The sequence below is a fragment of the Stegastes partitus genome, unplaced genomic scaffold, assembly GCF_000690725.1.
Source record: "Stegastes partitus isolate 25-593 unplaced genomic scaffold, Stegastes_partitus-1.0.2 Scaffold14, whole genome shotgun sequence".
Lineage (NCBI taxonomy): Eukaryota > Metazoa > Chordata > Actinopteri > Pomacentridae > Stegastes > Stegastes partitus.
Window position 1 is genome coordinate 217,316 of NW_007577745.1, and position 18,009 is coordinate 235,324.

The 18,009-nt window shown below is 44.4% G+C and overlaps 1 protein-coding gene across 2 annotated transcripts in view; it reads right to left on the reverse strand.

Annotated features, from left to right (window-relative positions):
• cacna2d2a (calcium channel, voltage-dependent, alpha 2/delta subunit 2a) overlaps positions 1-18,009 on the reverse strand; it is a 160,531-nt gene that overhangs the window by 34,505 nt on the left and 108,017 nt on the right. For both annotated transcript variants that reach the window (XM_008289271.1, XM_008289262.1), the window contains exons 7-8: positions 8,274-8,405; positions 7,990-8,047 (exon numbers count right to left, since the gene is read on the reverse strand). In XM_008289271.1, the coding sequence (XP_008287493.1) occupies positions 7,990-8,047; positions 8,274-8,405 (190 nt within the window). The remainder of the gene's footprint in view (positions 1-7,989; positions 8,048-8,273; positions 8,406-18,009) is intronic.

The window sequence follows — 18,009 nt, forward strand, 5'->3', positions numbered from 1 at the left end:
TTTTTTTTACATTTCTGACTGTATAAACTTGAATTGGACAAAATTGTTTCCTCGGTTAATGGAAGAAAAACCCACAACCGTCACAGAAATAACCGGAATCTGACAAAAAGTAATAATAAATAAAAATTCTATGAAAATTAACCAAAGAAAATCAGACGTTGCTTTTGAATCGTGGTTCAACAGAATTATTTTAAAAAACAAACTCATGAAACAGGCCTGGACTAAAATGATGAAGAGACTGAAAATAACGTGACCACACGTTCAGTCGAGGCGTGTCCTCTAATCAAACCGACTTTGCTCTGATGAGTTTTAAATTCTAGTTTCTGAAATGTGAGGAATCACTGCTCCATCTCATGTTGTCTTAAGATAAATCAGCTTTTTGTTTTAGACTGATAGTCGGACAAAATAATCAATATTCGTGTCCACGAACCCGTGATGAGCTTTTTTTTTGATTATAGAATAAAAAAATCATCCAAACTCTGATTAATTTGGGAAATGATCATCAGGCGAAGCCCTTTAACAGACACGAGGTATTAGCTAATTGCAAATAACATGTAATTGCTGCGGTTTAAGTGGCCGACATTTTTATTTTTTTCATTTTTTATTAAGCAAATAAACTGAAGAGGAGCTTTTTCACGACCATGAAAAGCACCAGAACGCTGTAACTTGTCCGTCGTGGTATAAACGAATGCAACAACATGTAGAATCAAGATAAAGCTGCTGCGTGTGCAGACGTGTGCTCTTTACACTGAGTGAGATTAAAGCGTTGGCGGCCGCCCCACCCTCAGCGCCCACCCCCCAGCACGAATCTAAAAGAAATGCATTATACAAGCAATGAACACAATGACATATTCTGCGTTGTGGTGATTGTGCTTCGCTCTTTTCGTAGCAGTCTGGTAAAGGAGTCTCATTGGAATTCATGAAATAGTTTTTTTTTCTCCTCTCATGGCACAGCGCTGTAAAATCAATACATTAAGCGTGCCGGGGGGCTAACTCTCTCAGGAGATTGTGTTTATGCACCCTGACCCGTTCGACAAAGTGTTGTGCATTACATTTAAATTGGAGGAATTATCTCCTACATACATTTCAGAAACATGCAATAGATGCACCGAGTGGCTCGGACCCCCCAAAAGGAGGAGCAGATATCTCGGTGTGGCGTTCCCCGGCTAAATACGAAGACATATAAATAAATACTTGTTATTGTGGTGCAGCTCACGGTGTTGTGAGAGTTGTGTGTTTTGGCAGCTGTCCACAGCGTGCGCATGTTTCTCTACATTCTGGTGTGAACCGAGCCTACTGGCTGCTTTCATGTACATAATGAGTGGGATGTATATACAGCACATTGTGTGCAATCACCGACACGACAATGTGCGACTTTCTTTCCCCCCAGTGAGAGCTTTGATGTGCGTGCATCATGTACAGTAGCCGAAAGAAGAGCACAGCGAATAATGGGAGGACGGTACAGGGAGAGTGTTGGTTTGTGTGCGTGGATTTGTATTGTGCTGATGGGCTTATTATTTTATGGACTGCTGCTCTCTTAGTGCTCCTGTGGATGTGGCAGGCGAATAAAGATTGAATTAAGATAAAAATATAGGAGGACGGTGCCCAGAGAGCCTGCAGGAGAAAGAGATGTTGTCTGCCGTTTATTTATTCCACTTTCTGTTGATTATTGGAAGTGCTGGTACCAAGATTTCCATATTTTCGGTCATGCCTAAGAACACACCAGATTTTTTTTTTTGCTCAAATTTTCCTTCTGGATAAAAATATTGAATAAGTCATGCATATTAGTCGACAGCCCTATCAGTTAGTCGTGGCTGTCAGTCTGTTGCTTTCAGAGATGGAACAGAAAGTGTTCTGCTGCACCTTCACATCTGGGCTCAAACTGAAATGTCTGCTTTTTTTTATTTTTTTGTATTTATTGGGACTCTCCTGGTAAAACGGCTGAAGCCTCACGGCGCCTTCGCTGCCAGCAGTAAAACTGGCCTTTCTTCTTCTGACTCCGACTGAAGCGAGGTGCAGAGAATGAAAGAAGGAGGCGAAGCTCAGGGCTCCACATATCGGGAATGGTGTTTTGGGGGGAGCCTCGGCTTCGAGGATTGACCAGCAGTCATAATATTTATAAAGAGGTTAGATTGACTTTTTGAAGAAATCAATATGTGATATAGCCTACATGCTGTTGTGGACCTGGGAGGTAATGGGATCTTTGCAACGCTTGGCTAACAGGACTCCATGCCTGTCTCTGGTTATTTCACCCTCTTACTTTTTCCCTCTCCTTTGCCTCACTTCACCCTCCGCTTCGCTTCCCTTGATAACGCGAACAGACATTATAATGGACAAATGTTAATAATTAATGTCAGAGCAATTGGAGACAATTAAGTGTGTTGACTGGACCATTAATTTTCCTGAGGCTGTTGGTAGGAGAGGAGAGCAGAAGGGGAGAAAGCCCATCTGTACAGGCAGCCAGCCCTCTGATTTGTACTTTTTTTTGCTCAGAGGACCACCTGGACGGCTCCGGCCAGGTCAGCCCCGCCGCCATCGATCGGCTCCAGTAAAACTACAGGTCTATTATTCTACAAACTCTGGCAGTCTGCGTTCAACAGACTCTTTTTAGAGCAGCGCAAATGTTACCGGAGTACGTTCCTGCGATTAGATCTGTGTATTCCACTCGCTATACTGGCATTTGTGAAGCCGTAGTATCTACGTGGAAAATCAGCTCATCCCATCTGATGTGAGTTTGTGAGAGGAGAAGATGTGTTGGGTATGCGGCAGGATGTGGTAGATAGTGTTTGTCTGTTTTACATGATTTACTGAACACGTAAAGACGCTTCTCCTAAAAAAAACAAGTCAAAAATCGTATTCACATTTGAATTTCATTCATTTTCTTACATCATGAAGTCAGTTTTTGGCACCAATGGTGATGTTGATGCAAATAATTTGATCCATGTGATCTTTTTTGTTATTTGTGGCTCCAAAACACAAGCTACTAGTTTTCATTGATTAATACAAATACAAACCAAACAACAATACGGGTGCTAACAGCTAATAAAGGGTCCAAAAGGTAGACTTCAATCAGGACTATGTGATGCCTGAAAGATGAAAAAAAATCTATCATAAATGAAAAATTATATAAACAAGAAAAAAAAAGCAGAACCTTATTCAATTCAGCATCATCTGAGCTGATAAGTTAACCAGCTACAGTCGTCCTCAGATGTATTCATAGCCTCCCATTAACGACGGAAAAAAAACAGCTTCAGTCACTGGAATAAGCTGAAACTGACAAAAGTGATAATAAATAAAAATTTAATGAAAATCATGACGTTGCTTTTGAATTGTGGTTCAACAGAAATATTAAAAATGAATAAATAAATAACTAAAAATACAACCATGATGGGACCCGTAGACTACTATCTAGTTGAACAACCCTCTGAGCCAATCACTGCCATCAGGTGTTTCTGTAACTCTCAGTCAGACTTGTGCACCTGTTGACAGGTATTCTGGACCACTGCTCATCAGCAAAGTGCTCTCGTTAGTCCATTTTTTGTTTTTTAAAATTATTCCTTCCCACCACAATTCAAAAGCAACATCTTATTTCACTAAATTATAATTTAGCAAATTTTTATTTATTATTACTTTTTTCAGTTTCTAGTTATTTGAGTGTGAGTTTTGCCTTTTCTTTAATGGAAGGTGATGAATACATCTGACATGTGGTCACATGGTGGAACAGCAACATGGACGAACTAAACCGGACCTTAAAGTGCTTCAACACTAAACCCGACAGCGTCTCTGCACACACAGACACGTACATCTCAGGCATCGGATCTTAAAATAGTTGCTTTTAGAAATAATGTGCAGCACATTTCCACATTATATAACCAAACACAAGACGTGAGGACTCAGATTTCCCTCTAACGCCACCTGGATGCATAAACTGTATCCTGTGGAAGTGTTCGTGTTGTTATTTGTGCTACTGTCCCCGTGACGGATGCTGCTATCTGCCGCTGTCACATAAGCACACATGACGGGCTTACCTAACCCCAGCAGACTGTTTTTGTAGAGTGCGTGATTGGCCGACCTCTCCAGTGAATGTCAGCCGAGGAGACAGCATGTTAGACTATAATCACACGAGTCTGACCTGACATATCATGACACTCCCTGCCACGGCCCCGCCACTCAGCGCGGCTGGGCACAAGTTGCTAAGCAACAGGCTGCAGGGATGTCTGCGGCTCCAGCGCGAGGAAAAGCTCAACAGAAATGACAGTGACAAACATGGAGGACCAGGGGGGTGACAAGGTGTTCCTCTGTGCAAAAAACACACCTCTGCCTCTGTCTAACCTTGTCACGCCGCTCAGCAGCCTCCCTCATCTTCCTCATCGCTTGTTCCTCTCGTCTCCGGGAACGCTCCCCCAGTCCCAACATGTGTAAGAGAATTAAACTCGGATGTACCGCGCTGACACGTCGGAGACAGGAGCGCTGTTTTAGCTCGTCCTACTGCACTCCGCCTCGTGTTTTCCGGCGTTTTACATGTTTGTGCTGCTGCCTAATGCGACAGCGCAGCACCGGGGAGATTCTAATCTGGCCTTAGCTTAATTAAATTGTCAGAGAACACCTTGCTAGTCTCGTGGTCGTGTAGAAACTGAAGCGATGGCTTTTAATTTTGTCATTAAATGAACCTAAATACACAGAATCTGCATTCACTTAGTGGCACGTCAGACCCTGTACACTGGAATTCACAGGAAATGGTTTTTAAGTCTCACAACGAAGACTGTAGGAAACTTTTGAACGTATTCTGTTCTTGTGTTTCTTATTATTTTACTGTTTGGTGCTATGGAAGATAGGATTATGTAGATTTGAGCTAGAGCTTTATTCTTTTTAGTAGGGATGCTGATATATCGTTGACCACATCATCGGTATCGGTCCAGTGAACAAATTTAGCCGATGATTGTCTAACATCAATGCCTTCGTCTCTACGTTTAATGCTGCTGCTAATTCACAGATGTTTTTACTTAAATGGTCCTGGACTTAAATATGTTTTACTTTTGTAATAAAGAAGACTGTGAGGTCTAATTTGGCCATCGTTGGTCCCGATTCCCTCGCCTCTACAGTTAAACACTTCCATCTTTCATTGGGTAACTCCTGCACGTCACGAAACCTCGGCGTCATTTGACACCAAACTCACCTTCAGCCAACACATTAATTCTGTCACAAAAACAGCCCTCCATGATGTAAAACACATCGCCCGCCTCCGCCCTTCTCCCTCAGTCACGCCTTCATTACATCATGCATTGACGACTGTAACAGCATCCTCTTTGGTTCCACCACCAACATCCTCCATAGACTACAGCACATCCAAAACTCTGCCGCCTGCCTCCTCACACACATCACCCATCCTTCAAAACCTTCCCATCCCATACTTCCTAAAGCACTCCATAACCATTCCCTCTCTTACCTCAAAGATATACTCCACTTCTACACCCCTCCATGTACCCTCCTACCTGCCAACCTCCTGATCGTTCCCAGGACCAAGCACCGACCCTGGCGGGGGGATCAGGTCTTCTCTGTCGCCACCCTCTGGAACTCTCTCCCACAACACATCCAGACCCGGTAATGTTCAAATCCAAACTAAAAACTCGCCTGTTTCGCTCTGCTTGTCTCACTTAAACCTTCATCTTGATGTCTTGTCTTGTTTTTATCTGCTTACTTCTGTATTAGTTGTTTTTATTGTTCTTTTATCCTGTAAAGCGTCTCTGAGTTTTTGAAAAGCGCTACACAAATAAAATTATTATTGTTATTATTATTATTATTTTGAATAGTTTTCTCACAGTGCTTATTTACACTCATTTTTCGGTGTGAACAAAGATTGAATATCGATAATATCAGTTATCGGCGATATCAGAAATCTTAAAATCGGATATCAGTATCGGCCTGACATCGTGCATATCGTGCATCTCTAGTTTTCACTCTGTTTTCTTTGGGGTGAGGACGGCAGTGCTCCGTAGATCAATAATTAAACCTTGACTNGCTCCGTAGATCAATAATTAAACCTTGACTAGACCTTAAAGCTTTCACATGCATCAGTTCTCATAATTACTCCGTTAAGCTTCAACATATCTGAGATCTTGAGCTTCACGCAGAACTTGAACACAACTGAAGTGTTTGTTTGGTCCGAGCTCGCCGACTCCATCAAGCAGCCTGACCTCAAACAGCCACTCAGGTGGAGCCGGACGAAGACAGAGGCGGAAAACGGGGTCAGGTCCAATCAACATTGCTGTCATGATTACGTCCAGCTCGCTTCGACCTGTAACCAGGCAACAGGCCGGGCAGCCGCAAAGCCGATGTGACAGCGGCAGGTAGGCTGCAAGTCAAAGGGTGGACAGGAAGCCGGGGTGGGCGGGTCGCCACAGCCTCGTTCTGTCCATCCAGCCGCTGTGTTACAGGTATCAGCTGCTGCAGAGCCAAAGGTGGGCACTCTGAGCTCAGCATCAGCCTCCAGCCTGTTTGGTAAGACGGCGCATTGTGTTTTATTCTTATTGAGATTTCAGGAAACGTTTTGATCTCATTTCATTAAACAATATTCTTTCTTTTTTTTTGTTCTGTAGCTCCGGGCCGGAAGCAGCACAGACGGTCTGTAGAAGAGAAACCACTGCAGAGAAATCCTAATACTGGCAGGATTTATGAGTAAAAGCCTTTCTTTTGTACACTGGCTTTATCCACAAAGCCCTCTAATGTGCAGACATGCAGCAGGTTATACCTTTTCACTGAGAAAAATGACCTCAAATTATTTTCAGTGTAACAGTAAAAGGAATATGCAGTGAATGGCCACAGGCTGCTGCCTCTATTATGACACAGAAATTAGAATCTGAAAGAGCAAAACCTGTTTATAAGTCGAGTTTTATACAAGTGTGGAGATCTTAAATCACCGACTACGTTTCTTAAACTCCACGCTTTGATCTCACTTCTCGCCGAAAGTTTGCCGGAGCTTAGTTTTCTGAATGTAATTTAAATGAAAATAGAAAGACATCCAAATTGTAAAAGAGAAACTGTAAAAAACAGTGAAGTTCTGGAAGCTGAGGCACCAAAAAAATACAGCAAAATAACCAAAAAAATAACAGAAATGTTAAGATTTCAAGTAAAAATATACTTTCTAGCCCTAATTTTACATGAGATATACGTATATTTCTGGGATTTTTAGAGTTTAATAAAGAATATTTACATTTGCAACAACAAAAAAATGGATGGATGGATGGATGGATGGATGGATGGATGGATGGGTGGATGGGTAGGTAGGTATGTATGGAGGTAGGTATGGAGGCATGGATGGACGAATGGATGGATGGATGGATGGATGGACAGCCGGACGGACAGATAGGTAGGTAGGTAGGTATGGAGGTATGGGTGGATGGATGGGTGGATGGGTAGATAGGCAGGTAGGTAGATAACCAACAAATATATGTAAAATTATACAACCATTACTCTTTTTATGGCTATTTGTCACTATTTTTGTCTAATTTGACAAATATCGTTAGTATTATATGTTAGTATAGTTACAGTTTTGAACTTGAATTTAACAGTTTTCTACTCAATAAAAAAATATATATATATTCATGAAATTATGATAAATTTGCAAATATTTTTGTATCAAACTATTTTGTTAAAAATGTCAATTTTAGAGGTATTCACAGTTACAGGGTTATTTTTTGTAATTTTATTGAAATGTTTGTGAATTTCAAAAATACAGAAAAAATCTTTAAAACAAAAAGTGTTAAAGGACCACAGTGGCGTCCCTTCTTCCATCACCGTTTATATTCCTGAAGGCAGATAATGTGCCCGTTTCCCAAGTAAATGCCACTGAAAAGGACTGCCATGCTCAAAAATTATAGGAATAATGGCCGTTCCCTTTATATTGTTCATAAAGCGGTGGGTGGTGGGTATTAACAGCGGGCAGAACAAAGAACTAAAACGACCCTGTGTCACTACGGAGGCAGCACTTACCACGGCCTTCTGCGGACGTCGTACAAGTCAATCTTGTTGGGCGCCCTCCACGGAGTGGCTGCAGAGCAAGAAAATAAGTTAGAGGCCGCGCGGTGCACTGTAGGATATTTCAGATCAGATTAGATCAAAGTAATCATAATTTCATTCTGTCTATCGAGTTACCAGTACAGCCATCTGATAAGAGATTGCCAATGTTCTGCAGCTGAGGATCCCTGGGGTCAATTTAGACTTTATCTAGCCGTGAGTTATAAGGCAGACTGTCGACTGGGCTCCCCGCCGCCTACCTGGGTAGTACCGAGTCACTCCTGTGGCACTGCCAAACACCTGCCAGCGCAGAGAGCTGTCCTCCCGACGGTTCTCAATGAAGACCCTCTCCAGCGCCTGGGTCCAGTTCAGCTCGTTGAGGATGACGGGGGCTGCAGAAAAACACACAAAACTCAGGTGTTAATGGCTCTTTAAGGATGTCAGTATGTGGAACTCCCAACTAGTCAATCAGAGCTGATGGAGCCTCTTGGATGAAGGTGGAACGTCTTCAAAGAACTCAAGCAGGTCCAGCTGCTACCATTAATCTATGACAGGGGTGTCAATCTCAAAAACACAGTGGGCCAAAATTTAAAACCTGAACAAAGTCGCGGGCCAACATTGAACAAATGAACCTTTTATATGGACCGAAACAAATTTTGCTTTAACATTGAATATGGAACAAGCAACGCTTATTACCATACATTATATATAAGTTAATAGTGGAGACATGCAAAATCAAATTATAAATAAAAAAACACATCAATGGCACAGTTGTAGTGTGAAGTCGCTGTGCCTACAGTCACAGAGGAGAGGGAGTTTCTGGGTCCTGTCCTGATTGACGTGCCAAAACAACAACAGGGCATTATGGGATTTGTAGTATTAGCGGTGAATGCGCAGCTCTAGCAGTCATTTGGTATTGTCTCGCGGGCCAAATATAATTACAAAGAGGGCCAAATTTGGCCCGCGGGCCAGAGTTTGACACCCCTGATCTACGAGAACAACCATGAGCTGGAGGACTGAGGATCTTCACAGATAAAAACACACATGCAATAAGACTCTAAAATCAAGTTTTCTGCTGCAAGCGGACGCTTTATACCAAAGTCTTTGCTAAACAAGGTCCTCTCGCTATGAGCGCCACTCTGAGCACGCTCCTGGTTACATAAAGCTGAAAAAAAATTGCAAATGAGTTTCTGATGATGTGCCTCAAAGTGAAAAACGGTGAAAATAGTCTTTATGATCCGACTGTTTCTCAGATAGTCAAGATAAACAAAAATACGTTTTCTTGTTAACTGATTAAAGCAGAAAGCTGGACGCACACAGCGCTCCTAAAGCAGCAGGTTTTCCAACCCAGAGGTCGACTCTCTGCAGAACAACCTTGTCTGTGCCGGCCACATATGAATGGATGTATGCAGGCAGCTGGCCGGTGGTCGCCGTCTGAACGCGGCATTAATCCGATCTGGAGGATCTCTACGGAGCGCAGAGGAGGAATCAGATGACCTTGGAAGAGGTCGTACAGGATGTCACTTCAAGGAAGAAGAGCCGCTGCTGAACGTTTGATAGCAGAGGAATATAAACTATTTCTGTAAATGTCCACGAGTGGGTGAGGATTTGTAGGAGCTCGCTTATTCTGCATGCTGCTGCCTTAATGTGTGCGAGTTAAGGTCACAGACATCCAGCGTGTCAGCGCTGAATGGATTTATAGTTGTGGAAAGAAGCATTCATCATCTAGTCAACAATAACGTGCTGCAGGTGGTGAAACAACAGCAGCAGCAGCAGCAGCGTCTGGGTGTCTTCTGTCTCTCTTGTAATTTATATCGTACTGTCTTTATTCTTCTCCCACTTGTGATCTAAATCACGCTCTCTATTCTTACATATCCTCACAATGTGCATCCAGACGCACTCGCATCCAGACACACAAACCAAAAACGCTTCCAGTCTGTGTTTAATAGGCGAGCTGAAGTCAGAAGATGGGGAGTGCAATCAGAGGTTTAATAGCCACCTGATTAAAGAGGAAACAAGACGAGGCGCTGAGCTGAGGAGAACTTCACTCGCTCCTCTGATTTAATTACTCAGCCAACCAAAGCTAGATAAGCCTCTGAACCGACAAGTCCGGCTTTTTCTCAACCCCTCGTTTGAATTTCACACAAATAAACGATCATTATCCACTCTTCCCATGCTTTTCAATTACCGCTCAGCCTTTTGACGAGCTGTCAGTTTGGAGGTAAGAAATACGACCTCCTCCCCGTCTCACCTCCCGCACGGGGAGCTGAATAATCAACATTACCTAAAAACATCACTTCTAGTTTAGCTTCTCACCCCGACGCTCCCTTCCACCTTGGCAAAGTCTTTCCCAAATTGTAGCTCAAAACAAAAGTATTATTGCAGAACAAACACACACACATATATATACACCCCGAACGGCAGCACTAAGCAGAGTCTGGAGGATAGGAGTATATGAAAGCCAAATTGCTGCCATCACCAAGGGGAGCTCCTCGACATGTTTTTCTCAAAATTCATAGACATAAACACAAAGGAAGAATGAGAGGAGGATAGAAGCAGCCCCACAAATGGGCATAAACATGAAAACCCATTTGGGGAGGGAGGAGGGTGATTGATGGAAAGAAACACAGAAATTAACACGAGTGAGTGGCTGCTTTCACAGCAAGGAAAAAGGCAATTTTTCGCCCATGAGGCCAGAAGAGGGAGAAAAAAAAAGAAAACACACACACACACACACACACACACACACACACACACACACAAACACACTGACACACACACACAGAAATCAAACATGGCAGACTCTACGACATGCTTCAGGTCAAAGAACTGATCATTCGCTGTGTTTTTTTTTCAGCCTCTAACGAACGTCTGATCACCTCGTTTTGAAGCCGCCGTGTTCCCCGTCATAAAAATAGAATCCGTGATCTGCTGGAAGACAATACTTTCTACATCATCTGATGCTTTGCCAGCGTTTTGTTATGTGGTTACTCACTGGTGCCAGCGCTGCAAAAATTAATTGCATACCACCAGATTTAGAAAGTAAAAGCGCTTTATGTTCCGTCTCCCACAACACGGTGTTTACATTCGCCAAGAGTCCAGATGGTGCGAAGAACCAGAAACACTGAGCTGAAGAGAGAAATTAGCCAGACTCTCAGCATCTCTGACTCTTTCCATCGTGAGTTTTTAAACCTGCTGCAATCAGTTCCTCTGAAGCCTTTCAGTCCGACCAGTGGCTGCATTTTACTGATGTTTGTGTCGGAGATTATCAGGACGCCAACCTTGCTTTTCAATTTCATCTGGGCTGTGCGGTACTCCGTGGTCAAAGAGCCATCTGATTAATGCGTAAAAAGTATTATCCTTTAAGCATGAGCTATCACAGCGGGTTGCTGGGCCTGTGAAGTCCTGGGTGCTCTTATCTGGAGAGGCGCTGGGCCTGTAATGATAGCTGTCCCAGACGGGCCAAGGGTAAAGAGACGTCCTGTGACCTCTGTTCAAAACCAGCACCGTCGCGGCTTCCCCGACAAACATCAAGGTGTTCACCAATCTCTGGCTATGCAACCAGGATTATCACACACACCCACACACACACTGGTCTGAGCTAATTCAGCAGCTGGGAAGTGACTGTGTGTGTTTTTGTTCCCGTTTCGGTCCAGTCTGGGCCTTTCAGCGAACCACCTCTACCGTCACATCAGCACACACATCTGCAGGTGATCTGTGCAGAAAAACAGGCACATCAGAGATAAGGGAACACAGCCAGCTAATTCTCTTTGATTTATTCTGCTCGGATGTGCTGTGACTTCTCCGGACAGTTGATAAAAAGACAAATTTCCCCTGGGGTGGCGGTGGGGGAAACACACATGCAGCCGGGGCCCTATAGCGCCGCGTTGGTCTCATCCTTCACGTGCAGCGCGCCGCTCTCTGATATCTTTAACAGGTAATTCATCAGCGCGCCGCTCCCCTGACATTTAGAGCACCCTTGGCTTTGCCCCTTTATGGAGCAAGACTGCACACCAAGTAGGGAAACAATTATGAGTGGGATTTATGGAGCATCTCTGTGTGAAATCATCCCTCAACTCCCCCCACCACCACCACCAGCACCACCACCAGCACCACTCCTATCCTATGACACCACCACCCCCCCCACAGCCCCGCGTACACACATTATTCACCCTGATGTGCCCGAGATAAAGAGCCATCCAAAGCGATGTGCGCCGTATGCCCCGTATTAATCCAACAGTACAGCAATGAGTGCACGGCTTTACTGTACACACAGAGCGGGAAAAAAAAAAAACGGCACAATGGTCTGCAATACATCATGATAGAACTCAAGTGGTCCCTCATAAGAAATCCATAACGGTAATGGAGCTAAACCTATTAGCTGAGTCCCTTTGAAGACTCATAACCATTAGTGCTGTCATGGCTGCAGAGCGTTTACATATTCTGTGTTTTAAGTGGTGGTGGTGCAGATCAGGCCTGCTGACGTACAGGTGATGGTGCTCAGGTGGGGCTCAGGCCTGCAGACCTTCAGCCAGCTTCAGTGAGACAAACCACAGATGAGGAGGTGCCAACATGACACCGTTCATACCGTCAGAAGCTGGAAGAAAGATTTAACTTAACGTGAAACCAAATCTATGTTTAAAAATTGTGATAGTTCATCAGAATCACTGCATAAACCTTTTATCTAACATCCATCCATCATCTACACCTTCATCCTCACTAGGGTCATGGGGGGGCGGAGTCTATCCCAGCTGACTCAGGGTGAAGGCAGGTTCACCTGGACAGGTAACCAGTCTATCACAGGGCTACACTTAGAGACAGACAACCAAGCACACTCACATTCACACCTACGGACAATTTACAATCACCAATTAACCTCAGCATGTTTCTGGACTGTGGAAGGAAGCCGGAGAACCCGGAGAGAACCCACGCTGCACGGGGAGAACATGGAGACTCCACGCAGGAAGATCCCGGGTGTCCTCACCGGGACGCGAACCACCGACCTTCTAGCTGTGAGGTGCTAACAGTGCTAACCACCGAGACACCTGCAGTCCTGTTAACTAACAGGATTTTGTCAAAAAAAACAAATTGTGAGCGCCTTGGTGCCACCATCCAGTCATTGATGTTTCAGCTGCAACCAGCAGTCATGTGACAGAAATTCAGGGTCTTATTGGCTAAACTGGGCTGTCTGTGTTTGCATAGAATAAAAAGGTAAATAAAGCAAAAAAACTAGTTAAATATGTAAGTTGTAAAATGTCTATAGCACATAGAGGAACCATTTTTTCCCAGGCCTTTTCAATTTTTGTAAAATGAATAATAGATAATAGAGGGGTTTTTTAAATTTCATTTTGGATTATATATGGCATTAATATTGTGACATTTTTGAGTTAAGTCGTAAAAAATGAGCCCAGCAGTGACTAAAAATCTGACAAGAGCAAAGCCCAGAAACAGCCTCAGAGTTAAAACCCAGGAAACATGTTTTCTTAAATTTAAATATTAATCTGAATTAGTGTATTTGTGTGTGCTCAGGTTATCCACTAAATAAGAAGAGCTTTTTAATTTACCCTGCTGGTATTCAGCCATGCAAACTGTTGAACAGGTTTGTTTTCATTCCTCTAGATGCTAAATATCCTCCCAAAAATCTGTAGATGTATTTTTGCATCCAGGTGAATAGAATATGTTGAGTGTTTCACTGTCCTCGTAAATACTGGATAATTTTAATAAAACTGAACGTACAGTCAGTGAGAAAATAGATTTTTGGACGAACTCGAGCAGCTTCCTGCTTCTCCTGCATGCAGCTCCTTCCTCTGCTTCCCTCTACGTTGTCAACCTGATTCCTCCTCCATCTCCTCCATCTCCTCCCTCTCCGTCCTGCTTCCTCCCTGTCTGTCTCTCCTTCTTGTCTTCAGGCGGATTCTGTGGTCTGGCTGAGTGTTAAAGAGCCTGAACCTTAAACCTTTCATCCTGCAGAGGAAACAGCAGCAACAGGATCTGGCAGCATCTCGCACATCCACACGAGCCAGAACAACGTCTGAGGCTTCGCAGACAGAAACGTGTCCTACAGGAGCTCTGGTAGCGCTGAGAGGAAGCTCTACAGGCTGATGAGCATTCTTTGGTTATGAATAAACTCCACGTGAAGCGTCCGAACGGTTCCCCTCAGAAGCAGCATTTAGCACGAGTGTCATCGAAGACCTCCGTTGTGCTAAATCTCAGAGACAAAAGGGAAATTTCTCCGAGGAGGGACGATTATTCAACATAGAGAATAAGACAGAAGGGAGAGATCTCAGCTCAGCTCCTGAGTGCTCCTCCAAATACTTTTTCTAATTAAAGAAGAGCAGTAAATAACAAACACATGAAATGTAATTTGTGAGCCTGGTGGTGAGTGAAGTGGAGTTTGCTGTGCTGACTGTTCTAATTAGTGTGCGGGTAAATGATAGTGCCCCTTCGCTGGGCACACACTATAGGGGTTGGATGGGTGAGGGGCAGAGGAAGATGGAGTCTGTAAATACAGCCGCAGTGTTTATGCCGGCTCTCTCCTCCTTTGGTTTAACTTTAAATCCCTTTCTCTCTCTCTCTTTTTTCCCCACTTCCTCTCCCTCTCTCGCTCTCTTTTTTATTTCTACAAATCACTTTTGCTTTTTTTTTTCTCCCTCCACACATTTAAATCTGGTTTGATGTTGAGAGGGGCTGAGTTGATCTCCAGCGTGGCGTGAGTTGCTTGACAGGGAAGCTTCCTCTGCTGGAGGGAACCTGGGGCGTGCAACACACACCGAGCACACACACTGACAAAGACGACACTCTGCATTTAGCTGAAGCAAATCTCCAGATTCGTGGCTTATTACTTTAAGACGACAAATGTTCTGTTTTATTACAGTAAATCTAGAGCAGCAAAGAGGGCACATGCGCTAATTGGAGCCAAAGCGTTGAACACGACTTAGCAACAAAGCACGACTCTGATTCCTGTCGTTATTATGTTCTTGTCCTTTTGTGAGTCCGTCTATCAGAAGTCGCCTTTGTCCCTCCGGCCGACTCTCCAGATCCTTTTTAAACCAGGTGAGACACATCAGAGGCCGTTTCACTCCAGTGAAACCCGGCAGATGCAAATCTTTCTTTTCAAATCTCAGACAACACCGACTCTGCTGGATCTGTTGCTCTCAGCTCTTCCTACTCTGTGCAGGTTGCTCTTTACAGAGGTGAACTGGATGACTTCTTTTTTTTTGCCCAGAGCTTCCCAGAGGGGATCCAACCACAGACCAGAGCGCTGCAGCAAAATGGGAGCTAACTTTCAAAGGGCAGAGCGAACGAGGCAGCGATGTGGGGATTTTAATCTCTCTCCTTAAATAAAGCCTCAGAATGTATTGAACGCTTCAGCCTATCGCCTCGTCTACACTGTTTACACCTGACATCGCCGCTGCTCGCTCTCCAACGCTTTGTCCTTTATTGCATTCCCAGGTTCAGACATCAGGTTAGACCAATCAACCACAACACTAAAACCGCCTGTCCCCATCGGGCCACCAGAACAACTCTGGACCATCAGGCCACGTCAGAGCAACCCTGTGGTGTCTGATGGTGGCATGATGGGATCCCTCTGGGTCCTGTGGATCTGTGCACCGGGCCCATTCTGGCACATCTCGTGGATGCTCGATTGGATTGGGATCTGGGGAGTTTGGAGGTCGAATTGGTGCCTCGGGCTCTTTCTTGTGCTCCTCAAGTTGTTCCTGAGTACATTTTCTTCATGCAGCAGGACACGCTGACTGCTTCTGAAGGCGGATGGCATCAGAGTGTGTGTGGGGTGTGTTTGGTCTGCAGCAAGGTTCAGGTGGGCGTCAGAGGAACAGAGGAACATCCACTGTTTCCAAACAGAACGTGGCAGATGATCAGTGTTGTTCACTTCAGCTGTTTGAACGCTGTGGCTGATCACCATACGTTACTGTGACGAAGCAGTTCAGCCGCAGGAGAGCATCAAAGCATCTGTCGCTGTTCTTTCCCGTCAACCTGTTTCCACATGAAGCCAAGAGTCAAAAAGCTAAAACAAACCGACAGTCGTGACTCGATGATCCGGCACTAAATGTAAAACCTTCTTCTATGTCGGATATCAAGGCTGTCGGATTGTCCAGACGGAGGTCCAGATACGAGGAGGGCTTGATGCTGGAAGGATCATTAGTTGTTCATTATTGTTCATAGTTGTTATAATAACTAGTGGTTCTGGTCCCAATAGAACTTTCTGCTCTCTGGATATTCAGGCCCAATTAATGATGAATATCAGAACATTCTGTGCGGTCGGGGGACACTTCCACCCCGGGGCAGCGCTCTGACGGGGTGGAAGTGTCCAGAACACACAGGCAGTACTTGGCTGCTGATGCTAGTTTAGTTAGCGCTCACACTTCTGTTTCCTCCATCGGTGGCGGCGGGGGAGTGGCAGATACGCTCCACCGTTACCATCCATGTTTACTTCCATAAACACTGAGCACGCTCGCTGCGTGTGACGTCGTCGTGTCCTCTTCTGCGCATGCGGGACACTTTTGGCTCGTATGAAGTTCACACAGCAGATCACATACAAGTCGCATTGAAGTGGAAACGTGAAGGAAGTCACAAAGAAATCCTCATTGAGCATCAAGTCCTGCAGTGTGAACGTAGCCAATCTGTGGGATTGTTCAGTCAGATAATACGCCGTCATCCTGATTGGTGACATTAAATGTCATGTCGGAGTCACAATCCAAGGCTGTCGCTATGTTAAGGCTGTTTTTATGGGTTCTGTTGGGTTTTCCTAAAAACCTGTCGGATAGCAGGTTTAGGATTGTTAAGGGTCGATTATCGAGTCACGGCTTTGTTTATGTAACCTCTCCACCACCTCATGTGACGTAGACACAGTTAGCAACTCATGTGTTGAACAAAGTGAAGCATTCAGCAACTAAACGTCCACTTATTTCCCTCAGGAGTTGGGAAACACCAAACAGGAAGGCAATACTGTGCATGACTGCTGGGTGTGAAAATAATCAACCAGTTCGCTGCCAACAGGTAGAAAACCAGCTACACTCTGGAAAATACCCGCCAAATGTACGACAACTGAGTAGATGGAGGAGTGGTAATAAGGGCTGTGGTGTGCGGTTGTGTGGTTGTGTAGTTGTGTAGTTGTGGTTGTGCGGCTGTGTAGTTGTGTGGTTGTGGTTGTGTGGTGTGTGTGTGGAGGATGGGGTGGGTTAATTGCCCCCATGCAAAACATTTAAGCTGTGCTCTTTCATCTGCACACACAGTTAGCCGCTCGTAGCCGTTCATTTCTGATAACCAAGTTCCTCACTGTGCCCGACCACAATAGCAAACTGACAACATGACGTTAGGCGGCCGGGAAAGAAGCTGCATGCGGCGGATTTAAACTTCAAATTTAATGAAAGGACTTCCCACATTCAGCGGTGGTTTCCTTTATTCCCTGCTGGGAACAGCGTCCGCTTATTCTCATACAAACACTGACGTCTTCCTGCACTGTGTGGACGCCACACACACATAATTACCACCTTTTTTCTTTCTTTCTTTCTTTCTTTATTCTAAAAAACGGCGAATGTGCGTCAGTCCATATTTCCAGCATGTGATAATGGACATGCAATGACCCAATCTGGCTTAGCGGATCCATCCATCGGTGCAATTACCGGCTAGCTTCCTACAAAATAGTGGCCAGAGAATAATTTGTGTGTTCCCTTACTTATATTTTACAGATTATATTCTCTCAGGCCTTCCTCAACAATTATTTAGCAAATCCCTCACTGGGAGAATAAAAGCTGCCCCTCCACGGACAACGCCACCCACATCCATTTACTCCTCCGTGGCCGTGTTGTGATGTCCATTCTGTAATAAGCAATGATAATTAGAAGAAAACTGTGTGAATGTTTGACCTAAGCTAATTAGAAAGTTTGCAGACTTGGCAGCAGGAATCAGCAGTGGGATAATGAATCATAAAATGGTTCATTACTGCGCTCAGGGAACACTCTCAATCTCAATAAA